Here is a 26,455-nt window from a genome sequence, read left to right on the forward strand (position 1 = left end):
GCAGAGGCAAATATTCTTTCAATTTGTAGTCATTCAGTTCTACGTACCACAGGAAATGCTTGTGTAGGGCTTGAATCCACATGGCTATGTGATTGATGATGTTAGTGACAGTACAGTGTTCTGATGGAAAAGTCCTGGTATTCATGTTGATGTTCTTTGACCTGTAAAACTCACCCAACATTGTTTGGGTGAGAACACTGTTGTGTGCACTTATAATGATAGGCCAGCACTCTTTGTCTCGCTGGGGGACCAATGCCATTTGAGTGTGCCTGGGCATCGATGGTACAGCCAGTGTGAATGAGCGTAAAGGACCAACTTTTCTACTCGTCTTCAGACTTCCGTTTTTCATTGCCAATTCAAATGAAGAAAGCTCATAGGGGTAATGGTCCAAAACACTATGCACATGATTGTAAGGTTACGAAACAAGGCGGTGTGTGAGGTGGTCTCGGAGAGGAGAATGAACAACTGGCTGGGGATGTTTGTCACTGACCTGGGCAACAATAGAGTATAGAATAAAACTTGAATGTCCACTGAGGTGGAACATTGTCTTTGGCTCACTATTGCAGAACAGGGGTGTCGGGGAGCAAACATGGCATGTATGCAGACACACAGCGAGACACAATATAAATCCAATAAGTCAGTGAAATAGCTGTTCAGATATAACGTACTATCAGTGGCATCACAAATGACTGATGGTTCAGAACTGCGATCCAAAAAACGTAAAAGATGGACTTTTCTCTTTTACTAGTTGTTGGTTGACCGACTAGAGTCACATTAATTGTAGAAAATATTCACATATGCAGGATTACTTGGAACAGGGCTTCCACAGAGTTGGCTGGTTATATTTGTGTGTGTGTACGTGCATGCTCTGTACACTCGTCTATCCTGTCACCCATATGCACAGCTTTATTGCCACTCTTTAATTTGGGTGTGTTTTGAGAGAACATCCTGTGTGTTGCTTACCTGTCCCATGTCCTGGTTGGTGCCTTGTTTACTTTCTGCCCTCGTCATCCTGCTCTTTTAGTTTTCCATTAAGCTGATAGCTCTGTGTGTGTATTTGAGGTTGGTCAGGGGGTCAAAGGGACACTCCCATGATAAGCAACTTTCTCTGGAGTTGGATCTAAGGCTGGATTAGTATAGGGCTTGAAGGGTTTTGTGCACCCAGTGGATGTCTTTACACGGAGACTTACTGTAAGTGTTGTTTTCCATCATGCCAACCACCACTTTGAAGAGACACAGGCAATTATCAAGTTCTTACTACTTGTGACTTTCATCTGGTCTGTCAGTTTTTTCAAATTAATTAGATAATAACAAGACTTGAACACAGAGGCTTTATGTGAAGGATCTTAATACAAACATCATCATTTTTTAATAACGTTGATGTATCCCTTTAAAGTAAATCTAGTTGGAAAAAAAATATTTACGTAAGAGCACTTGAAAGCCTCTTATCTTGTTTTTATGAAATGTTTCATCACAAATGCTAGAATTAGTTCCCAAATATTCTCACCAAAGATCTCTGAAAATAAATACATTTAGACAAACTCAAGCAGCAAATTTTCCATTTGCAGAAGCAGGAACAAAGCTGTGTCTCAAGATATTAATTAATTGATTTGGGGAAATTATAATTTCCATCAATTATTGGAGTCACTGTCTGCCCCCTTTCTTCTCTTGGTAACAGATTGGGAACTGGTGATGTATATTTAATTATGATTCAATGTAGGAAGGTTTCCAAATATGACCGAGAGCTCCTTTGCACCAATGATCAGTGTGGGGATTCACAGACCTGCACATTCAGATGATCATTAATCAATTACATGATGAAACCTTTTTTTTAGTCAGTGACAAAAAGGAAGGGACTTTTGTATACAGCGCACGTCCTTCTAGTCTGGAATCCTTCAACCCACACCCTCTGTTCGCAGATAGCGTCCAACACTGCTCCTCACAGAGCTACGGGTTGTGTCTTCATCACCGCGCAGAAGCACTGTGTTGAATTCAGAGTCCATCAGCTGTCCCGGAGGACAGTGTCTCTGCCACATAATTTTTTTCTGCCATCCACCAATGATAGACGGTCTTTTAAGATCAAAGCGCTCGCCAGACAGCAATTTTTGCTACCATCAGTTCAGAAGTACTCAATTTGGAGGACGGCCCCTCTTGTTGGAGGCTGTCTGCCCATTTAAAGATACATTTTGAAAGTATTCTCAGCCTGTACGGTATCATAATGCCCCGTGCAGAAATTGCATGTCCTTTGATTCTTTTCTCTTTGTCAGCATGTAAAAGAGGAAACTCTAGAAGAGCGTAACCGTTGTTCCAGTAGTTCTCTATTAGTTCTACACTGGAACTCTTCTTTCATGTGTTTTCAAACCTTTTGGCACTTATCATTTCAGTCTCACAAAAGCGTAATCAGTAAATTGTTATACCACAATTCAAGGCTGTAATGATGTAACGGTATCATATCCTGTTCTGCCTTTCAATTTGCACACCCATTGAATTGCTGGTGCACTGTGTTTGAGGCTAAGAGCCTGCACTAAGAACTGATTTGGTGACGTTGACCAAAATTAGACCTCATTCTGGAGGAAGCCAAGGTAGACGTTGCAAATTTGATCTCTGGTTGTACATGTTGGCAGTGCAAAAATATATGAGCTTGCAATTTTGCCTCAAAGCTCCAGATCTGAACTCCTCTACCTCGTGCTGCATTTCACAGTACATGGGCATGTGTTTCTGCATGTCTTCATGTGGCAATTGAAGATTTAAACATGAGAAAGTGAGAGATTTGCAGCTAGAATCAGAAAAGACATTTCCAAATTAATGTAGGCCTGCTGGCTCATCTTGTTGGATGGACCTTAGAGGGGTTTCTCCTGTCAACTCTTAGACAAAACCAGCGTTCTCCTGTTGAGTCTGCCTTCCTCCTTATCAGCAGTGGGAGAATGTAGATAGAGAAGGGTGGCACCAAACCACAGGACAACAAAACACTGACTTGATTTTTGAAAGACTGAAAAAAGGTATTGGCTATTTTAGCAACGCTGCAGATGGGCAGTTACTGGAAGTTCGGACAAGCGTAAACCTGTCAGGTCCCACATGTGTTGAGATTTAGCATTCAGTCTTAATGTGGCTTTATACACGTTTACATTATGCAATACTTTTTGTCATTCACTGTATTTACTTTAACTGGGATTTGGGGAAGAAGAATCACTTAGGTGCTGTAAACACGGTGAAGCCAGATTGACTCGTACACGCAACACTCCATTGGTGATGTTCGTAAATAGTGGCGGAAGAATCCGCTGTGAGGTCAGTCCTTTTTTTCATTTTGCAAACAGTGGAGCAGAGAGAGCAGCACACATGAATCTCATCAGCACTTTTGAACACTGGTGGGTCCAGGACTTTCCACTGCAGTGGCGGTGACAGTCACAGGCAGCTGTACGCCCTCAGCTTTCTGCCTGTCTGTGCTCGCCTCAGACCTGAGCTCCTGTCAGCACATCTGTCTCTCATTGCACGGAGCGTGACATCACTGGCGTTCTGCTGAAGCAGAACATATTAGAAAAATTGGGCTGTTGCTCATTTTTTTTGTCAGGGTGAAAGTAATGATGTTGTGTTTTGTCTTGAGCTTGTTATTCACAAGGCAGGCAGAGCAGAGCGCGCTGGATAGCAGCTCCTGCTGCTCAGCGTCAAGACTCAACATCAGGGTAAAAAATCTTAAGCGTTTCACACATGCGCATGCACACACACACACACACACACACACACACACACACACACACACACACACACACACACAGCTTAACCATCCCACACTGATTACATGTTTGAGAATTCCTCTCTGTATGTTTATTGAAGAAAGGAGTCTACAAAACTGCTAAATGTGAGGTAAAAGATGCCATAAATATAAGCTGAGGAGTCTGAAAATTGAGAATGTGATTTATGGGTGCCGCCTATGAAAAAATATTCATAGGGATGACCTGAGCCAAAAAGATCTGAGAGCCACAATAGTCCTGGGAATGGGATCACTCATTAATCAGGACATTTTTTGCCTTTTGACATATAAGGCATTGCAATGTGCTGCTGTTTTAGTGGACTTGTTGGTATATTTTTTTCTATCTGCATGTATTAGTAAAAGATGAGTGGCCCAACAACAATATGACATCAGTGTTATTTATGGGCCACTGGTCGCACTGCTGTCTGAATATCAGTCGACCACTTGAATGGGACAGATGGGCGAGTAAATGGGACACATTCCATGGTGCAATGCCTTGATGAAGTAAAAATACTCAGTTTCGTATTTAATGGTAGTGGTGTAATTGCAGTGACATGCGACAGAAACAGTGTCAAGAACGGGCCCGACAGGATTGACTGTATGCACAGTGGCAAAGATGGAAGTGACAGTTGGCCTGTTTGAATAGCAACAGTTGGAACATTGCTTTGCTCTCTAGAGAAAGAACCGCTGTGTGTTATTTTGTCTTGGCCCACATTTTCTTTAAAAAAATGCTTGTGTCTGTAATGTTTTCCTGGTCTGGTTTCCTCTTCACTGCATGGGACTTGAACCTCTTGCTACACCGAAACATAAACTTAATTAGCTGGAAGATAAACTCTGCCAGTGACAGTTGTCCTCTTTGACTGGAGCTGTAAGTAATAGAGGCCAGTTTCACCGAACCATCTTTTGTAACCTGTGAAGTCGACAAAGATAGAGGATGATGCACAGCAGATGAGGCACTCCGGCAGGACTGGCTATGAAGCAGATCCAAAAGGGAAGAAGAGCTTTGTCAGATTTGGCCACTTTTATGTTTTCAGCCATCAGAACGAGTTAGTTCTGATTTGTTTGGAGAGATACCTCATGCCTGCCCGCCTGCCTGCCCGCCTGGCTGCAGTGAACGCAGTCAGCTGTTTGGACCAGGATGTAATGACTGAGCCGAGAGAGAGAGAGAGAGACGGAGAGAAATAGCTTAGTTAATAACGCAGGTGTTTGCTTTGAAGGAGAAGTTTATCAGCGTTGGCGTCAAACGTCTCTGCTATACTGTCATTGTGAACATTCTTTTTCTCTTCATCCTGCTTCTCTGCAGTTAAAACCCAGCAGTGTGATGCAGTGGCGAGTGTGCTCAAGAGCAAGTATTTTAATCTTGTAATGATTTTCTTTCCTGGCACCCATGGAAGGATTGAAAGGGAGAGAAATACCCGTTGAAGGTACCATCGCTTGGAAGGTTGCTTGTTAAATGTTATTTATTCAGACTTGAAAAGAAAACAGTGAGACCTCTTTTCATTCAGTTTGTCGCCGTGAGAAGCCGCAGCCCTTGTGTGCTGCCTGGCAACGCTGCTGCTGATTCCTTTGGAAATGGTAAAAAATCCCCCTGCTATCAGCATAACCAGACTTTAGGTTTGAACAGGTGGCCATAATGTTGAACCTGTGTTTAATATTTACTATTAAGCTGTTAAGTCTTCCCCCAAATGGACATTTCTGCACAAATAATTTCAAAATGAACAGAAGATGCCTAGTAGTTACTTATTTAGTCCCTCTACTTGTGTCTTTTGTGCTCTGAAGGTCCTGTATAAAACCCGTTTCCAAATCCTTATTTTTCATCCCAGATTCAGTGAATGAATCATAATAAGTAAAGGGTGGACTTTTCTCATTTCTGGGGAATTTATTGACTGATAGAGACAAAGATTATTGTTAGGAAAAACGCTTAAGTTAGTTTTATGCAGTGAGGAACTTTTAAACTGAAAAACTTTTTTTGTGACTTGTCTATGTGGAATTTATTCAGACTTAAACAGGAAATGTAGTCAGATGCACTGTTTATTTCTGGAGCTCGCCACTGTTTTTCTTCTGTTGCGTTTAAAAGACTCACTCGATAACACAATACCAAGTGTACACTGCGCACTAGTGGGAGGCTGTGTCAGTGAAGTGCAAAGTCTGATATCAAAGTCTAGACTTTTGTGCTTTGTTGTCTATTTCGCTCAACTCAATCTGCCACTTAGAAAAAGAAATGAAATGTGATTACTTTTTGAAATTCACAGGAAAAAAACTGTAACTCGATTATTTATTTATTTTTTTTGTTTTGACATTTCAAGTGTAGTGACTCACTCCTCTCCCTGGTTCATCAACTTGCTCTCAGCTGTTTTCTGTTGCAAATGTCCGGACTGATGTAACCCAGGGCGGACTGAGGTGCACGCAATTAGTGTTGTTTGAGTCGGTCACATTTGGGTCACAGGATCCCACCGCTGACTCACTGCATCAGTATCAAATTCAGGAGGTGCGGATCTTTGTTTACCCTTTGAGTTTCTCTAATCGCATCATTTGTTTGTCCAAATGGCCAATGAACTGAATCTTAAGAGGGAAGAAATCTCCAAATATCAAAAGTGCATAAAAGTGCGACCATCTTTAATGAAAACTTAGTTTCAGGCACAGGCTGAAACATTTTCACTATTAATTATTCATGTCATTCATGCTGTTGTTCTGCTGCTGCTGCTGCTGCTGCTGCTATTGTTTTTTTTTTTTTTTAACTGACATTGCTCTTGGGCAGAATTTGTAAAGACCAACTAAGACTTTGGTGCTCGCTCTCAACCACCGGCCCGGACCCTTGAAGTCTTTCTACAAACTCTTGTCCTTGTAGTCACCTGAGCAGACCAGAATGCACTGGGGTCGTGAGACTTTTGTTTTCTATGCAATAAATAGATAATTAGCTGAGCCTCCATTGTACCAACTGCTGCTGCTGCTGCTGCTGCTGCTGGCGCTGCAACAGGATGCTTATGCTTCACGCTTTGGAAGTTTCCTACGGGAACTTTGGGAAAAGCTGCAACAAGAAAATAGGAAAGCAGGTGGCAAAAAGTAAAGACAAATCAAAAGGCCTTAAACACTCAACTGTATGCGTCCGTGTGACTCAGACCCTCCACACAACTCTCACGTTTTCCTCACAAGCATTCTGCTGCAGTATGCAACATGAACATGTTACCCCATACCAGTAAAACAGTCCAAATTCCACTGCATTGCTTGTATTGCTGTTGCCCAACACTGGCAAAGGAGAAACTTAAGTGTGTTCCTGGTAATGCCTGTGCGCTCATTCTCAGTGTTGTTCGTTTTTTTTTTTAGGAAGCACAGTTGCTGATTTGGCTCTACTGGCCTTGTTGTGTTGAAATGATCCATGACATGATTTCATCGCATGAATAACTGGGAGTTTTGGTGTGTGATTTTGTGTGTGCAGCGCACGCCTGAGAGTTTTGGAACACATGATGTCTATTTTTTGGTTTGGCGTTCCCCGCTGGAAATAACAGCAGGTTCGGGATGTCTGTGTGTCTCGCAAAATACTGTGTTTATTTACTAACTTATTTTTTGGCCTTTCAAGGATTTTTTTTTTCTTTTTTTCTTTCTTTCTTTTTTTTTTTAGAAATCTGTTGAAGCTGTTTTGCCAGAATTTGGTAGTTATTGACAGATTTGAAGAATAGGCCTCATAACAGTCAAATCCAGTGATAAACATGGAATATTATGGGATATTATAGAATTGACTGTTACCAAGGGAGATTGTGGGAATCACTAATTTGTGAGTCTGCCAGAGTGTCAGATCCATGTCCAGAGAGCTACAGTTTGTATAATTAGCATAAGGGGTAGAAAAAAAAACCCAAAACAGAATTGGAGAAACCTAAATTTACTGTAGTTTGGGGAATGTATGTTAATTTCTGCGAGTAACTAATAAAGCCTGAAAATCATATTTACAAACCAGACACCCAAAACTGTAAAGTGAGTTAGTAGTTAAGATTTTTTTTTTTTTTTTTTTACATTTTTATTGGTGAAGTCTCTGTCTTACTTTCCTTTCTCAATCGTTCTGCTGGCTCTGCGCTTTCCAACCTCAGCCATATGTGATTGTATGATTTCATAACCCAAATAAGCTGTGTGTGTGTGTGTGTGTGTGTGTGTGTGTGTGTGTGTGTGTGTGTGTGTGTGTGTGTGTGTGTGTGTGTGTGTGTGTGTGTGTGTGTGTGTGTGTGTGTGTGTGTGTGTACTCATTGCATATTCTCTTGACTGCAATTCAGTGTGGAACAATATTAGACTGTGCAGTTTGTCCTGCAGCTGGCCATATGGTAAAACACTCACGTCTCTGGCCCTCACATTTCCTTGCATGCTTCGCTGCTGTTGTGTGTTTGCTTTCTTGTTACTCTTGTCTTACATTGTCTTCTCTCAGTTCTCGTTTTCCCCCCTTTGCATCCTCTTTTTCGAAGCTGCGCTTTCGACTGAGGACAAATGTTAAGTTCACCTTGGGAATCGTTTTTGTTTCGTGTTCGTCATGTGCAGCTCCACTTTCAGTCATAATGCACAGAGGTGTGTGTGTGTGTGTGTGTGTGTGTGTGTGTGTGTGTGTGTGTGTGTGTGTGTGTGTGTGTGTGTGTGTGTGTGTTTAGGTGCTTTTCTGCCTTAAAAGGTAGGTTTGATTTTTCTGTGTTTTTAGCTCAGTGGGAGTGGGGCGCTTACTTACTATGGTGTCAAGACTGTCAAGTCGAGGCTATGAATAGCTTTAACAATGTAGCACCTTGGCTTGGCTTGGTTGGAATTGGGTTGTTTCGCACCCTATCTTCTGCATGTTATTGTGCGCTGGATGTGATGTCATGCTGCGGGCTGGGGATGAGGCCAAGCCTGGTGCTGACATACAGATGGAGCACAGAGCGCTGAGGCCAGATTCCGAGATGGGCCTGGAGTTGTGGTGCATTTTATTTGCATTTATCCACTTATCGTCACGACTAAAGACTGTCAGATTTGTTTGTCTCCCCTTCCACTCTTCTGCCAAGTTATCCATCTTACTGCTGCCTCCATTCACAAAGGTTAAAGTTAATAATATCTTACTGTAAATTATTAATTTTGCCACACATCAGGATAAGTGTGGCTGGAGGAGGCCAGCAGGGACGCACGTTTGTGACTTGTTTGTTAGCTGACTGTTTAAAATGTCTGAACAAGGCAAAATGAAATTGCACTTTCAAACCTAAACATCAGGATGGATATAAATTGTGTTGGCTTTAAGTATGTATTTGGGTCTCCTGTTGGCAGCTTGCTGAGCTCTCGTTTGCTCACCGTTCTGGCAGTTTCCAAAATAGCAGCCTAAGAGGAATGGGCTGTGCAGATTCATTTTGGGAACAGATAAAGATGATTTCAGGCAGAACGTTCTGGTTCGGAGCAGACTGTGGAACTTTTGTATGTGCTCAGTCTAACTGGTTTGTTTCTTAGTATGCATTAGTATTGGGGTTGTAGGTGAGGTGGGGCATAGAAAATAAAAGTAGATCAATAAATCAACAATTAAGCCCCCAAATGAAGTCAAGTTGTAGCAGCGAATTTTAAGTGATTATTACTTGTCCATAAATGCTTTAAAATGTGTGTAAAGGTGGAGCACAAATCCAAGGCAACGTGGTTTCCTAGACAGATGTGCTAATTTCATCCCTGTTTTTATGCGCCACTGTGGAACAGTTTCAGGAACTTTAGCTGGATTGCAAAACTCTTGGCAAGTTTGATTTCTCAATCAACCCAATGTGTTGGATCCTTTGTTCAATTCTCCCTGTGACTGCCTGGTTGTCTGGGTTTCAGCAATAGTTGCACATTAAATTAACGCATTAAGATTGCCCTTGAGCGGAAAACAAAAATAATAACTCTGGCTTTAAGCAGTTGCATCGTTTGATTAAATAATCAAAATATTCTTACAAAAAATCTAGATGGATTGGGGAAAGGAATAGACTCAAAAGTGATTTTAAGCTGTTACGGCCTGTGTTTACCAAACATTTTCAGGCCTCATTAAACTCAAAAGTCATGGAAAATATCCCGCCACCAATTTCCAAAAGGAATTGCCCCTCTGGACGGTAAATGAGTGAGCAGAAGTCTCTTATTTGGGGACTGTCATGACCTGAGGCAGGGTGAGAGACCCTGCCTGTCTAAGTGAGCAGCACCTACTATACCACCTTTGATCTGAGTTTTTACTATAACCTTCAGGGATGGAGGTGCAGGATACCCAGATGCAAACTAAGAGAGGCTTCACACCTCCAGAAACATTTGTTGAATTCATTCATTCATGGAGCACTTCTTCATATTGCGGTGTTGTTTTACTACAACCATGTGCAGTGATAACATCCCGGCCTGGAAGCTACTTGTCGGGGCGATTATGTGCACCATCTGTAGACTTGACATCATCTTAAGTTTGAAGCAGCTTCACTGACACAGACATAAAGTAATGATGGAGATAAACTGAATCTCAAGTCGTTTACACACCCGTAACTGTCAAGCTAGTTTGAATAATGTCTGGATTAAAGTCACTGTCTGGGTCCTAATAGCTACATGTTGTAACTGATAATATGTTCCTCGGGGCTGGGCGGGGGAAACCACATAATGAGAGCAGCCGTCACGAGCACTTTGAAAGGGCCTTCATCCCACTGCTGCAGGAACACGTGAGTGTGCCAGGAGAGTTACAGGACGAGTTGCAAAAGCTTCAACCCACCTCTGATTTAAGTCTCGTGTTTGCTCCTGGTCGTAATCTCGGTCTTGTTTACATATTCGTAAAGCTTCATGTGCAGGCTGAGACGGCGAAGAGATCATCTCAGGCAGTGCTGTAACAAGCACAGAAACATGACCACAGACACACACTTCAACACGCAGGGACCCCTGGGAGCCAGATGTGTCTGTAGCTGCGTTTCCATTACAGTTTTTCGCAAAATTAAAGTGATGTGTTTAAAATTTGGACAAAGCACAATTGCAGTTTGCAGGTGTTTCCATTGAATGGTGTGAGGCGCATGAGCCGAAATTCTCGTCAAATCTCGTCCTGCAAGACCACCCTTTGAGGAGGATGGAGGTACACAACATTTTCTGATTTTGAGCTGCTATTTCAGTTGTCACTACTGCTGTTGCCGCTGTTATCATCAGGAGACAAAAATATTCCGTCTCCTCCTCCCACCAAACATTACATGAAAAGTTTTTCGAAGTTTAAGTGTTTCTTTGACCACTTTTTTATTGCGATATTTAGGTTTTGCGCAATTTTAGGGGTCATGGAAACACAGACAATGATGCATGGGACTGGTATTTACAGGAGGACGGGCCCGTGATGTGGTGGTTAACTCCTCTGTTCACCGGCTTGCCCACAGCCATAATGCACACTTTAAAGCTGGAGGCGATTCTATAAAGCTGAACAACCCTGGTGATGTCATATGGAAGTCACCCAGCGTGTCTGGCTCAGACTCATCAGCTGCAATTAGAGCTGTGAGTTGTTTGCACCAGCAAAGCTAGAGTGGAGGTTACAGTTATCAGACCGAAGCGAAGCCTCACTGTGTTGCTTTCCAGCTGCTACATGGCGTTGATTTTGCTCCCTGACAAGTGACCGTGTGTGTTTTGGTGCTGCCGAGGATGGAGACAGTATCAGTGTTTTAAAGGGGTAAGAGCGATGAAGTCACCAGAGGTAGCTGATGTTGCCTGGTTCGTGGTTGTGAATGTTTAAAACACACCTTCTGGTCTGGTCAAACTTTTTGCCTTGTAAGGAAAGGAGAATAATTAGAACCCCGAGTCTCACACACACACACACACACACACACACACACACACACACACACACACACACACACACACACGTTACAGTTTTAAGATTGGAGGACCAAATATCTGATGAGCTTATCATTGTTTGCATATGCCCTAATTCTGTTATGAATCTTGCAAAAAGTCATTTGCAGCTTTTCCTTTTTTTGTTGCTGCAGAGCAACACTCTGTGGATCTACTATTTCCTCAAACCACAATCATCTTCTTGTAATAAACAACATAATGAAAGTCTTGTCCAACCTGATCTGGTTTGAAATGGATCTTTTCCACGGGTGGTAATCACAGTCCGCTGGCATGGCTGAATAGGGGACAATCATTTACTGTTAGCTGAGGGAGGTGGAAGAGGAGGAGGAGGAGAAAAAGGGGGTCGTGGGAGGAGGGGCATCAAAGACGGCAAAGTGGAACGGAGGCGGAGGTCATGGGAAGAGAGGAGAGGAAGCTAAGAGCTTCATGAAAGAGTTTGGTCAAAGTGAATTAGGGGGTCTCTCCGAGCATCCCCACCTTCTGCAGCCGTCCAACTCTGCTCTGCTTCCTGTCCTGAGATGACATGAGCCAATCGGCTCCAAACTTCGAATTCCCCTCCTGCATCGTCACCCTTTTCACCCGTCTTTTCTCTCAAGCCTTTCTTTATTGTCCTCTTACTTCTGTAGATTTCCCCTTTATCTCCAGAGCGGTGCAAGCTGCTTTTCCTTGTTCACACAGAAACCTGCTTACTAATGACGCATCTCCATGGCACGAGCCTATAAAGTAGTGTGGCAGCAGGGCTGAATAGCTGTGTAGCCACATACCTGTCTTGTGTGCTGCACAACACTCTTGTCTTTCAAGCTTTTCTTATAGGACGCCTTTCCTTAATGTGCTTGGTATGTAGCTTCACATTCCAACGTCTCCCCAATCACTGCAGTAAAATCTCTCTCTCTACATATATATATATATATATATATATATACATATATAGATATGTATATATATATATATATATATATATATATATGTATATATATGTATATATATATATATGTATATATATGTGTATATATATATATATATATATCTCAAAAGTTTGGACACACTCTATGAATTTAATGTCACATCATCTAAACATCACCCAGTTTGACCTGAGTCATTCGCACAGCGCAGGTGGAGAAGTGCATTTCACGGCGTGCTGCCTTGGACAAAGAGGGCTTCTTGTGTGGCGGTTGCATAAAACAGTGAGGTGCTTATATAATAGCGATAATCGATTATTGTGTTATACCTCCGGTTTCTATCACGGCTTCTCCTGCATTCGGTGTTCTGGCCGTGCTTGCTTTCAGTTGGTCTTGGCTGTAATGTAAGATAACATAATTGAGACAATTATCATGCATTGTTCACATTCATTCGTAAACTGTGAAACAATCTGGCAGCACAGAGTGATCACAGGGTGGTTTTCTTTGTCACAGTTTGACCCTGTACTACTTTTCATCTCTGATATTCTGTCTTTCCCCAGCGCTCCTCTGTCAAGTCTTCTTTAGACTGTCGAGTTGAACATGAGAAGAGTGGTGACAGACTGCGGTGTTGTGTCCCATCCCTTCTCCTTTTAGGTTTTTTTCCTCCACGCTCAAAGATGTCTTCACTCTCTTTCAGCGACTCTCCTTCCTCGCCAGCATTCTTTTCACTAACCTCTCCCACTTTTTTTTTTATGTCCTGCTCCAGCGGACAGAAACACTGAGGTTTCTGTCTCTGACCCATCTCACTCCACACACACGGGAAAAAGTGCTTGTGTGTATGTGTGTATATGAGTGTGTGTTTGTTTATGCAAAGTTTTATGACAGAAGGATACCTACAACCTTGAACCAAAGTGCATATTACTAACAGGATGCTACCCACGTGATGGGCCTGCAGTCCAGTCTAAAACCCTAAAGCACGTACAGCTGCACGAAACAACACAACAAAGGAAAAAATGTCTGTATGAGTGCAGAAATATTTTGTCATAGTTCAGCTTGGTGAAAAAGAATCTGGGCAAGATTTGAAGATGAGAGGTAGTTGGAAGGATATTTAGCAGACTTCCAATGCAACAATAAAGAACGTCTTGCTAGTAGGGAAGTAGAAGCAAAAACATCCTTTTGTATAGACTTTAGTGGAAGTGAGGCATCCGGGATCCCAAGTATGGCAATCAATGGGCAAGCTTGCAGATTTCCTCCAAGAACAGTGGACGTAATGGTAAAGTAGCCGGTCCAAAAACCATTCCGTTAAGGGCAAAGAGAAAACATGTGACCACGGTGACAGGGAGAACCAATGGCATTTAAGAAGAGATTCATTAAAAACAATGATCTTAGTGTTTTGGTTTATTAAACTTTTTTTAACCAAAGTCCTGAAACAGTCTGATGTGCGACCAATCCTCCGAGCAGACAGGTTTGCAGAGACGCTCAGTATGACATACATTTTCCCAGACATCCTTCCAGCCACCAGGAGTGGACATAGGCCTGACTGACGTCACTTCACTGATGGGTCTTGGCCTGTTTCATGTTCTTGTTCTGTTTTTGAAAACTTTTGAAAGCTATTTCTTGTCTCCATGAATGTTACATTCCTGAGAAAAAGAGCAGCGTACAACAGCCCTGTGGTTGCAGTGATGTTAAAAATATACATTTATTTTCTTTTGCGGAAAAGTTTTTCAGAAGTGAAGCCACTTCACTCCAGCTGTTGAAAATAACTAGCGGATGGTTCAAATTCTCAAATCAAAAGCTTTTCAACTTCCAACAGTTGATAATTTTTTAGTTAAATGTCAACAGTTTGCTTGTTTGCTTCTGGAAGACCTATTAACAGCCTCATCCTGCTTTTTGACCTTCTCCATTGGCTCATTTGTGAAATGTTCGAGGAGCCAATAGTTTGTGCGTTCGGGCGTCCAGACAAGTTCTAATTGTGTGTGTGTGTGTGTGTGTGTGTGTGTGTGTGTGTGTGTGTGTGTGTGTGTGTGTGTGTGTGTGTGTGTGTGTGTGTGTGTGTGTGTGTGTGTGTGTGTGTGTGTGTGTGTGTGTGAAATATGCAGATGTGGATTTGGAAGGGGTCCAACATACACAATTGCTACATTGAGCATTTGTAGACTTCCTCAAGACACACACACACACACACACACCAGTGGGACTGAAGTGGTTCCATGGTAGAAAATTGAAGAAGGTTGAAGTCCAGATGATGAGTTCTATTTGGCTTCCAGTCAGAACCATTGTGAGCAAATCTTTTCTTTTTTCATGTGTTGGGCTGTTTTGGTGTTTTTAGCAAAAGTGAATAGCATGAGAAAAAAAATAAATATATTTTTTATTTAAGCAACATTTTATCCTCTGTAATTAGGTCTTCTTAGCTGAATAAGGAGATGGTAGACAAATGAGAAATGAGGTTTGTGTGTGATTATAGGACGATGGCTCATATTAACAGGTAACAAGATTGTAGATTAAACTGTAAGTATTAAATACTTTAAAAAAAATAGTACTAAGTAAAATTGCTCCTACAAAGGCACAAAAATCTAATGCAGTTGGTTTTCAAGGATTAACATCAACGCTTTTGCTGGAAAGCTGTGCACAAAGGGAACTGAACCAGGCCCAAAGCCTCCACATGCATCCTGCCTCATTGTCTCACCTCCTGCTGCGTGCAGCGGCGTCCCAGCTTGAACTTTTTTTTTTTCCTCACTCATGCTCTGCACTCAGCTTCATTTTAGCTCCGCTGCTTTCATGCTGAACTATTGCCAAAAGGTGTTGTGCAAGGCCCAGAGACACAGTGATGTAATTATAAAGGAGAAACCATGTGATTTGTTCTCAGTTCTCGGGGATAAACAAAATTAAATTTGGAGCGAGGGGATGGCATCAAAGCAGCGAGGTGAAAGCAGAGATAGCTACATGGAATGTCTTGTGTAAATAATTCATGTTTCGACCCTAATTGTCCTTTTGTCCTCAAGATATTTTGGGAAGATGCAGGATGGTGCACTGTTGTCAGAGCTTGTAGCGTGCAACTATTTCTTTTCTTTTTTTTTTTTACTGTCGTGTTATAGCAAACCTAGTGCTCCTGGTGTCTTGTAATGAGTTTTCGCTGACATCTCGCTGTCTACATAGTGAATCTCACAGTGCATCAAAATCAGAATCAGAAAAAAAACAACAACTTCATTTATCCCCCAGGGCCAATTAGGAAGGTGCAGAGCGACGTGTTAAAAACAAAGCAAGAGAAGAAAATACACAAAGGTGGGCGAGAGCATCAGATTGTGTGCAACACGAACATTCTGGTTAGTTGCTGCGGAGCTAATAAGCCAGAAGTGTCAGTGAACAGTAATATATATTTATGATGAATATGAAAATTGCTAAACATCAGGTTATGCACACTCACACAGCTCATCTCCCCAGTGCTGTGATACTACATTTTTAAAATAGTATTGGGCCAAATCAGGCTACCAGTGAAAATCTGAATTTTGGCACGAAGTATCTTTATCTTTACAGAAACAGGCATTCATTTGAATCTGCACCATGAAAACTATTCCAGTTTTCAACCCCCCCCCCCCCCCCAAAAAAAAAGGTTGATATTGCACAGTGACCATCTTGCCTGAGTCTTACTGTGTGTGTGTGTGTGTGTGTGTGTGTGTGTGTGTGTGTGTGTGTGTGTGTGTGTGTGTGTGTGTGTGTGTGTGTGTGTCTTGAACCCTGAGCCTTTATGGGCCTTTATCTGAGCTAATCTATCTGTGGGCCAGATTACCCTGGATTATACTGGCACTAATCGAGGCAGGATCAAACACACACACACACACACACACACACACTTTAGAGAGTAGACAGGGACCTATGCGTGTGGCCAGTCTGACACTAATTCAGCTCAACTCTCAGACCCCCATATACACAAATATAAAATGACACACACACACACACACACACACACACACACACACACACACACACACACACACACACACACACACACAGCTCCTGGAGATCTGTCGAGGGTTTGCAGTTAATCCCTTCAGGAAGGTGCGAGTTCTTAGTCAACCCACATCCTTAAACCCCCCAGTTTTTTTTGTTGTTGTTTTTTTTTTTGGCCTATCAATAACTTAAAGTGTGTTGGATTCTGTTTAGTGGTGCAGAACCTAAGGAGTGAGCTGACGTGCATTTTCTAAAACAGCAGCTGCTGTGGATAAAGTTCTGCTCTGTTGATTTATGAACCGTGGTCTTTGCATTTATTTGAATATTTTATCTTTATTGCCTCTAGAATTCAGATGTCATCACTTCGACGGCAGAGACGGAGGAGATCGTGTCTTGTTTTTCTGCAGAGTGAAGATATAGTCATTTACAGCGATGCTGTTGATGCCTTTCGCCTGGGCGCTCGTCTGTGGTTTGGCTTACTAGTGAAGTGCGTTTGAATTTGTCTGAGGGCATGGCGGCAGTGTTCGGATGTTCGTGTTGACGAAAATTAGCTGAAAATAGCCGCGTGCAGTAACAAGGGCATTGACATTCATTTAAAAAATAATAGACAACTGAATAAAATATCAGCATTTCAGGCATTCAGTGCATCTTAAGCCAACTTTATTATTTATGACGTGAAAGCATGATACATTTCACATCTCTCTCATTTTTTTTTATCTCACATCTTTTGCATCACTTTTATTTTATTCTCTGCCGTCACCGATTGCAGCTCTGCCTTGCATTATTTTAGGTCTCCCAAGTCATATAAAACTTTCATCACATCTGACGCTGCTGTTTTTGCAGCTTTATTGGTGTGACACGTGAGGCCGTTGTAAAAGCCAGTCTGAAATATATTGGGCAGTCTTGAGTCAAGCGGCTATTTTACCGTTACAGTTGCTGCTCCCCTGGAAACTGTCACCACAGTAAATAACATCTGTGAAGTGATATTAAAATGAATGTGTGGAAAAACACTATTAAACTGTAATTAGTCCACCCCTGTTGCTCCAGTCAGGGATGAAGCTTCGCTCTCTTCACGGCAGGCTGATATTTAAATGTAGACGTGATTTGTATATATTAGCTCCCTTCAGCTACTTTGCTTTACATTTTCAAACCATCTTAACTGGCTCTATGTTGCTATTTTCTTTTGCTGCCCTCCCTGCTGCAGTGTGACACTAAGCTCAAAAATGGCCTGTCTTTCGTAACAACCATAAAGTCTTTATAGCTCTGTGTGCAGCGTGACGCTTTATCCGCTCTACATAAAGCAACAACAGAGCACGGAGATAAATCAACACCACGGGGACTCGGAAATCCACAAGAGCTGCCTCGAGGCGAGAAAACAAACTCACCGTTACGGGGGACAAATTGGAGAAAAGCAGATTAAGCAAGTCCAAATAGCAACAGAAACCTCCCCAAAAATTTAACTTTTCATCGCGCAGATTTTAAAACCAATCCCTTTTTGTGTAGCGTTGCCACAAGGCAATAGAGCTAATCCACGTTATATTTCATTTCCAATTCAACTCTGTCATCTCAAGCTGCAGGAGTTGGGAGGTTTTCCACTGCGATATTAACCTTGCACAGCGGCTGGATTTCTCTGACTTTACCTTTCAGTGGATTCCACAGTCGGTCGGCTTTCACTCTGGATAAAGAGGCTCAGGTTATGAGAGCGAGATACGGCTGATCCATGCTGCTCTGAAAAACTGCAGTAAGACCGTGGAGAAGGAGAAGCAGAGAGAACCTTGAGTTGTCAACAGCGGCTGCTGCTAAAAGATGGGGACGGATGCTGCAGCAGTGGTGGTTTCCTCAATAGCTTAACACAGGTCATGATGTAACGCTGTTGTTACACACTAGCGACAAGCTTGACCAAGTCCAAGTGATTGACCGAAGGTTTGAATAGTCTCCAAATCTGCCCTAGTTAGATAATATTAACATTGGCTAGTTGCCAGTTCCTTGTTTCTGTGTAAATTTTGGACTGAGTATGACTTTGGAAATTTGTCTTAGCCACATCAAAAGCAGAAGTCACAAAAATATTCTCATTCTTATTGAATATGATTTTTCATTTGTGTGAAAAGAGACAAACCTAAGTGGGAAGCATGTTGTCACAGAAGCGGTGATGGATGTGTTTTGCCAAACGTGCCGTTCTCTGTCTACATATCTGGACGGCATTAAACCTGGCCAGTGCTGGCTGAAATCAGCTTAGAATTGCAAAGCGAACGACATGGATCAAACTCCCCACTATAAATGTGGATAGTGTTTCCTGTGAGCCTGCGTGCCATTTCTTCCTCTGTGCCTTTTTGCCTCAATTCGTCATGAACATCTGTCAGCGAGCTGCTGCCAGGGAGAGATGGAGGAGACAACAAGGCAGAAGGAAGAAACAGGCCTGACGAGTAGATGCCAAAAAAGTCAGATACTTTATTTAGTGTGTTTTTTTTGTTTCTTTTTAAACTTTTGCTTTCTTCTCAGTGGCCTTAAAATCAGGGAAAGCACCCTAGGAAAGATAAGTGCACCAAACTGGCTTAAAGAAAAGCCCTCCAAACATCTGCTCTGTCATACTTCCAGCAATCTGTTGTCCATGAATCTCAACATTTGATTTCTTGTTGTCATTATCTCTTAATGCACCTTCCCTCCCACACACACATTGATGAACTGCGTTGCCTGTAAATCCCAAAGATTGTATCTAGCCATTAGCTGTCAGCACTGCCGTATCGCTCCTATTACATTCCTGCAACATCTTTCTGCATTTCACTTTTGCATCAGGTCAGGTTGTCAGCTAGTATTTGGTATTCACGCAGAGCAGCTCTCTGCTCTATTTAAGCTCTGTGTGACTTGGAATTAAAGGTGAAGTAGTTCATTGCGGGGATACATAATGAATGGGTTCGACCTTATTCTCAGCCTGGCAAACAGTAATATTCTCTGTTGGAGTTCAGTGTTTGTCATCAAAGCCATGAGTTAAAGGATACCATCATGTTTGGATTTCCCATGTAATACACAGCGTTTATTCTTTTACAAGATGTGTAGAGGAAGTAGTGATGTTTATTGAAGGAAACAGGGTATCACTGTATATTTTAATCTTGCAGTTAACCAGTAGAAATATAACTGCTAATCTCCACAGTGTAAAAATAAAACAGCTGTCTGCGAGTTGAACACAAAAGATTTAATGTTTTGACTGCAGTAATAAATTGCCTGAGACAGAATGAGATTACTGCTTAGAAATAAGTAGTGAACTGTTGATTGGTTTATGTTCATTTTGATTTGTAATTTGGTAAATGGAAACAACAGATGCTGCTGCAGTAGTTTAGGGTTGTGAACAAAGTCCCATGTAGTTTTCTCGTGGAATTTTATTACTAGTATTATAATATCATTATTATTATTATGAATAGTCACGTCAATGGCTCAGCTCCTGGTTTGCCTCTGCAAACTCTGCGGCCACTGAAAATGTTGCTGAAAGCTGCACTGTGTCATACAAAGAGGCCGTAGAAGAAACCCTGCAGTGCTGGGAGTCCAGCAGGCCAAACCTGTGCTCGCATTTTGCTTTAGCTCAGCAGAAAAGTGCATTGCAGGACTGTGAACCTTGTCAATAAAATATTTTAATAACACTGTAGTTTTGTGTGCGTGTGCGCGTGCGTGTGCGTGTGCGCGTGCGTGTGTTTATAGCAACCCCCCGATTTTCTGGAGAATGTTGATGCAAACGGGCAGAATAAGATTTTAAGCGTTCATTGTTTCTGAAGCTCTTCCTGCCATTAAGCCATATAATCACTCAGTGGTGCAGGCAAACTGAATCTCAGCAGTTGGAGAGTTGCCAGAACTTCAGCTAAACTGCATGTTTACTGACAGTTGAAAGACGGTGACAAGACATATAGCCACGAGGAAGACATTCCTCAGGCTATTATTGACTCAGAAAAAAATGCACCCTAGAAACACTAAAATACCATGTTTCAGTTTGTTCATGAACCGTTTTATATTTGAACAGTCATCTTTGGTTTCTATCTGGGGTTTGCTGCAAAACTATGCATGCACCAACAGTCATAACACAGAAAAGACACAAACAAATGTGGTTATGCAGCTCTTAGAAATGGGCTGCAGGATGTGGCAGGGATCTTTTTTTTTTCGAGAAGTAAATGACTTAAAAGCCAAAAGCCGCTTGGGGAATCAAATCTTTTCTTTCCCCAAAATATTTTAATGCCGATCTATTAGGTGTTGAAAGGTGCCGCATGCGGTCATGTGAAACAACTCATTGCTTTTTGGTCGTGAGGGGTTGCTAAGTAAAATGGATCAATACGCATTTTGGACAGGGTTGGAGGCAAACGGGGCCTGCAGAGTGAAATAAGACAGCCGCACAAAAGTTGTCTGAAGTCAAGGACAAAGGTCCAGACGGAATGAATGGCGCTAATTGCTTTGCCTGCCACCATATTGATCCAGCGGGTTTGAAATGGCAGCAGGAAGATTGGCGCTGTCGTTCCTCCATTGGTGTGCAGCAGACGTCAAGGCCGTCATTGTGACTGCGGCTCAGTGAGGAGGCTGACTATTGACGTCTGAACGGGATCAAACATGTTGGGCTTCATTTATTCATGGGGGGGTCGGAGGGGGGTTGGGTGGGGGAGGGGAGGAGGGGTTCCGCTTGAAGACCACTTTGATTTTGTGTCACTGGGAGCTGGTTTGCTGCTCGTCGTGTTATCTCTGCGAACGTAACTCAAGTGGACAGCCTTTATGCTGCTCAGTGAAGTAAACCAGTTGATTGAGAATTCATTGAAAGAGTGGCAGGTTTTCAAAACTTTCATTATATAGTTTTACTTTTTGCTTCTGCTATTCATCCTGGTATCTGGTCAAGGTCAAGTGTGTAAAATTTTTATGGGAGCCCGCCTGACTCTGCCTTTCATATTTAGGGCCCTTTATTACCAGGCTTCCTTAAAGAATAACTAACGCTAACCTGAGAGAGTAACCAGTCATGTGTCCGTGTAGGGACAAAAAGGAAAGGCTGGACTTTTCTCATTCCTGAAGAGTTTGCCAACGGTCTGGAGACATTATTCAGTCAGGAAACCAGTGAGGTGAATTTTGAACAATGTGTCACTGTGTTTCCACACTAACCAGAGTGTGTGTTTGTGTTTGGTGTGTTCCAGGATGACTGGAGCTCCGGTGACTTGTCAGGTAGAAGTAAAGGTCACGGTGCTGATGACAAGACTAACGGCCTGGACGCTCTTCCACCAGGTAAGACAGCTGTGAGGCTCCGACAAGCCAAACCTCTTCACTAATTAACGAGCCAGCGATACTGCGCATCAAAACACAACTGAACCTCTTTTAAACACAATTCCAGAAAATGTCAATCATATAAAACAATACTATGTTAATAAAAATAATATTGGGTAGATTGTAGTAAATGTGTGTGTTTTTTACTCTCTTTTTGTCTCTCCCACGACGTTATTCCTCTCCGACGGCATCCATTGCGATCAAGTGCAAATTGGCAATTATGCAAATTAGGTGATGATGTCATGAGGCAACTTTTTGCGACTTTTACGACAGCCAATTGTGACTTTCCTTACTGAGGAGTTGCCAACAGCGCCTTGGTGCCCTCGGCGTGTCTGTGGTCTTGGGCCGCTGCCGTGCCATGGTGAAAACACAGGAAGTGAACCCCAGCACTTAGACATGTGCAGGGCAGACACTGTGATCATGTCGTTTGGCATCCAGAAAGTATGCAACACGCTGCTGCGACCGCAACCATTTTGAAATGTGGTCACACATTGACATAGTTTTTAGAGTTTTTTTTTTATTCCCAGCATGTTCACCCTCGGCCTCCCGCTCCTGTTCTGCTCAGCGCAACAGCAGAGGAAGAGGAAGAGGACACACCACAGGGCAGGCTGCCGTGTGACACGAGCTCCACGCTATTGGCCTTCAAATTTATCTCACATCGTTCACTGATCTGTTTTAGCAACGCTGCAAATGCAGCGACGACTCGTCGCCCCACTCAGGAGTTCCAGGGTGCCGCGGCGGCAGCGGGCAAATTCTTATTCCCAGCACGCGCTCCTTATCTGATCCTGGAAATGCGATCCAATTTTAATGCCAAAGTGAGGGCGTTTCCAACTTGAGGGAGACTTAACGCGATTAAGGGCGACGGGGACGAATTGGAGCGTCACTCAGAGTGAGGAAGATGGAGTAGAGAGGAGGATAGAAATTAATAAAAGATGGTTGTTCAAGACAGGAAGTAGGTTAAAAAAAAAAAGAGAAAACCTTGTTTGCTTGGACAACATGGACAAAGAGCTTATATATTTTTCAGGAAAGGGCCGACACAGCGGTGCAGTGGTTAGCGCTGCCGCCTCACAGCAAGGTGGTTGTGGGTTTGATTCCTGCACCGTGTGGATGGAGTGTGCATGTTCTCCCTGTGTCTGCGTAGGTTCTCTCCGCTTTCCTCCCACAGTCTAAAAACATGCCTGTGAGATGAATTGGGACTCTGAATTGACCCTAGGTGTGTGTGTGTGTGTGTGTGTGTGTGTGTGTGTGTGTGTGTGTGTGTGTGTGTGTGTGTGTGTGTGTGTGTGTGTGTGTGTGTGAGAGCGTTGTTCGTCTTTCAATGTGGCCCTGCGATGAACTGGCGACTTGTCCAGGGTGTCACCCTGCCTTCGCCACTCTGACAGCTGGGATATAAAATCTCGTTTCACAGGACGTAATTCTCGTTTTGGGGTTAGGTTAGGTTATTTGCTTTGACTTGTTTACGTTTGTTTGCTGTCAAGAGTGGTTGTTATATTTTTCTCTTTGATTACTTGTAAAAAATATTCCTTCTCCTCCGTCCAAACATAACTCGCGATTTTTACTTGAGCTGATATATGAATCCGTCTGAAAAGAGAATCCGTCTCAAGAGAGCAGAAATGCTATTTGAGAGGTTTTCTGTGTGTCTATTCCCAGTTTTTTATTGCAATAGTTAGGTTTCGCACAATTCTAGAAGTAATGGAAACACAGCTAGAGAATGGGTGAATGAGAGGCCATTGTAAAAGCGCTTTGGGGTACCGTGAAGGTGCTGGTAAGCACAATGCAAGTGCGGTCCATTTGAAAAAGGATGGATGGATTTTTCTATGGACTCTCTCCCAGATGGATGCGCGAAACAATTCCAACGGGTTTTTGGAAATGTTTCCTCGTGTCAGAGTTACAGGAGGCCGGTGCGACGCAGGCGCTGGAGATTGAACTCTCGCAGAGTCTCACACGAGCCGACTTTTCACTGCTCTTCTCTTTTATTTCGCCGCTGCTCCACAACACGGGCGAATCAACACGGACATGAAAGGCAGCAGCATCTCCGCCGTGGTTTCAGAGGTGGTTTCATAGAATCACCATGCTGCTCACGCACCCCGCATCCTCTCCTCCTTCCTCCTCCTCCTCCAGCTCCCCTGTTTATTAGTCCCACTGTCATGCACACCCTCGTTCACGCTGAAAGATAGCGTAATCTTCCACTGCCATGTGCTGCACGCCAGTCATTTGCATAGCAGCACGCACGCCGGGATAATTAGTCCAACTATTATTTATGTGTGTCTGTTTCTCGGCGCTCGGCGATAAAGTGTTAAATTAAACATGACAGCTCCGTCTGCACGCTGAGCGCCGATCGCGGTAATCCGCTCGGACAGACGCCGCCTGCTCTCAGCCAGCGTGTCCGTCTTTATTACGAACCCCTGAACTTATTTCTCAAGTCAGATTGTTTTACTCTCGGTGGGCGCTGAGTGCAATACAAACACTTTTGCTTTCATTTTATTTTATATTTTTCATATAGCTTTCACACAGCCGCTTGCCCTTCTGTTTCGTGTTTAATTCGAGACGTGTGTTGTGTTTTTTTTTTTTGCGTTTCTTTCTTTTTCATACAAGCAGCCTAAACCTGGCGTCAGCTTTCCCCACCCGCGCTGCTGCCGTGTCGGCCGGGCAGCGGAGGTTTCCTTCCAGCGTCAGCCGTGACAGATTCTTGCATCAGCCTGCGTTTCATATTCCCATTGATGTGTGGTCCCGCTCCGACGTTTTTTTTTTTAGCTTCTTGTCGAGGTTTAAGCACCACGTTTACCGCCACCTTTTATTGTTGGATGTGCTGCTTTCATGAACAATTAATGTGTCCACATTACCATGAATGGGGTTGTGTAGAATACTAATATAGCAGTTATCCTGAGGTTGAATGAGAAAAAAGAAAATCACACTTTGCACTGTGAGGGCACTTATTCAATAACACAGGCTTGTAGATCATCATTAATGTTTTTGTATTTTAATGAATTTTTGTTTATCCCAAATTAAATTGAGATGTGCCTGCAATCCTCAATCTCCCCTTTGAGATTTTTTATTAGAAGGTAATATTGGTTATATATTCGTTTAGAAGACTGATTGAATTCCTCCCTTGGTTGTTTGGTTCAATATATGTCTTGAAGAGTGAAAGAAATGTGATGGTTTTCATTTATTTTTAATCTTGTTTGTTAAGGTTTATACTTATTGTCCTTCGTGGGGTTTGTGAATTATATATGAAGTATTTTTTGATTTAAACACCAAAGAAAAAACTAGACAACAGCACAAATAGGTAAAAATAGTGGTAAATAACTCAAACAAAATCTCTAAAACTTAATATAACTACAATTATAAACTGCTATATTGTGTAAGATAGATTGCTGCTTTCTGTCTTTCCATTCAACAACTTAAACCGCAACTATGTTCATTGTGTGTGCTTGTGCGTGTGTAGGTAAGGTGCACTGGCAGGACTTTGACCAGGATCTGTACGTCGGAGCAACAGTCGTGCGACCGGGTCAGGATCCGTATGCCAGAAACAAGTTCAATCAGGTGGAAAGTGACAAGCTGCGGATGGACAGGGCTGTGCCGGACACAAGACATGACCAGTATGTACCCCCCAGTAGCACTGTCACCTCACTCCCACCTACACCTGAAACATCATCCTGCCCCTCTGTAACACTAACAGATTGACTGCAGTCATTGTGTGTGAACTCAGCGTCTTTCTAGCGCAGGGGTGGGCACTTTTTGTCTGGTGGGCCACAATGGGTTCTATTGAAAATGAACAAAAGCAACGTTACAACAAAATATGTCTTTGAAGCCCCAAGGTATTTAGCTCTTTATTGAAATGTCATGCAGCTTTTTTATGACTTACTTACTATTAATATCATTTCTTCAAGTTCGGCTAGCCGGATTCAAAGGCTTAACGGGCCGGATATGGCCTCCGGGCTGTAGTTTGCCCACCCGTGCTCTACTGGGTTAGATCTGTCGGAAAGTCACTCCAGAGAGTCGACACTGCTCCGTTCACACCGCACTCCTCCTCCTGGCTGATGAGTGATTATTTGATATCCCCAGCACAATTCAACAGGGATTATCTGAAATCTTTTTGCTTCTCTCAATCACTGAGACATACTTTTCAACACACTGAGCGAGGATTTCTTTTTGTTTCGTCATTGTGCAACACCCTGCTCTTGAGAGTAACAGTAAGGCGGGGAGAGTATTATTTGATCTTCTGACAACTACACCCACGCCCCTCTCCAACATTCAGGAGTTTTGTTACCACAATTCCTCGCCCCAATTTTTTATCAGACTAAGATATCAAATATTTACAGAAAGGTTTCTTGGGTAAGAATGTGGAGGGTCTTTCACAAGGACTGACTGGTGGTTTGTAGTTCTAGCAGCAAATCATTCAAAGACACAAATAAGTTAAAAAAAAAAAAAATACTGTCTGCGTTCTCAGTTGCACCCACTCATCAATTTTGTTATTGAAGCTCCACTGATGTATTGACACGGCTGACACAGTTGGAACCATTAGGCCACTCAAAGCGCAGGGATGTGTCTCCTATTGACGTTGGATTGATCTGTCATTTGCACAGCATGCGTCCGCACCACTGTGAAGTGTTGTTTCATTCAGACGCCTCCACCGGCCCTGTAAAGCTGATCAAATGAATGTTTTTAAGCTTTTTGAACACATACGTAGTCACATAGACGTGAAAATCCTGTGCCAGTACAAAATAAGAGGTCATGTCCTCTGTATCAAAGATACTGCGTGTCGACCGTTTCA

General features: G+C 42.7%; 1 protein-coding gene across 2 annotated transcripts in view; it reads left to right on the plus strand.

Moving 5' to 3' along the window:
* Positions 1-26,455, plus strand: part of galnt2 (UDP-N-acetyl-alpha-D-galactosamine:polypeptide N-acetylgalactosaminyltransferase 2) — a 38,973-nt gene that overhangs the window by 1,702 nt on the left and 10,816 nt on the right. For both annotated transcript variants that reach the window (XM_076049884.1, XM_076049893.1), the window contains exons 2-3: positions 21,555-21,642; positions 25,127-25,280. In XM_076049884.1, coding sequence (XP_075905999.1) covers positions 21,555-21,642; positions 25,127-25,280 — 242 coding nt within the window. The remainder of the gene's footprint in view (positions 1-21,554; positions 21,643-25,126; positions 25,281-26,455) is intronic.

This window comes from Nelusetta ayraudi, unplaced genomic scaffold (genome assembly GCF_046127955.1).
Source record: "Nelusetta ayraudi isolate G7.1 ecotype Tasmania unplaced genomic scaffold, CSIRO-AGI_Nayr_v1 ptg000005l, whole genome shotgun sequence".
In the NCBI taxonomy this organism is placed as follows: Eukaryota; Metazoa; Chordata; class Actinopteri; order Tetraodontiformes; family Monacanthidae; genus Nelusetta; species Nelusetta ayraudi.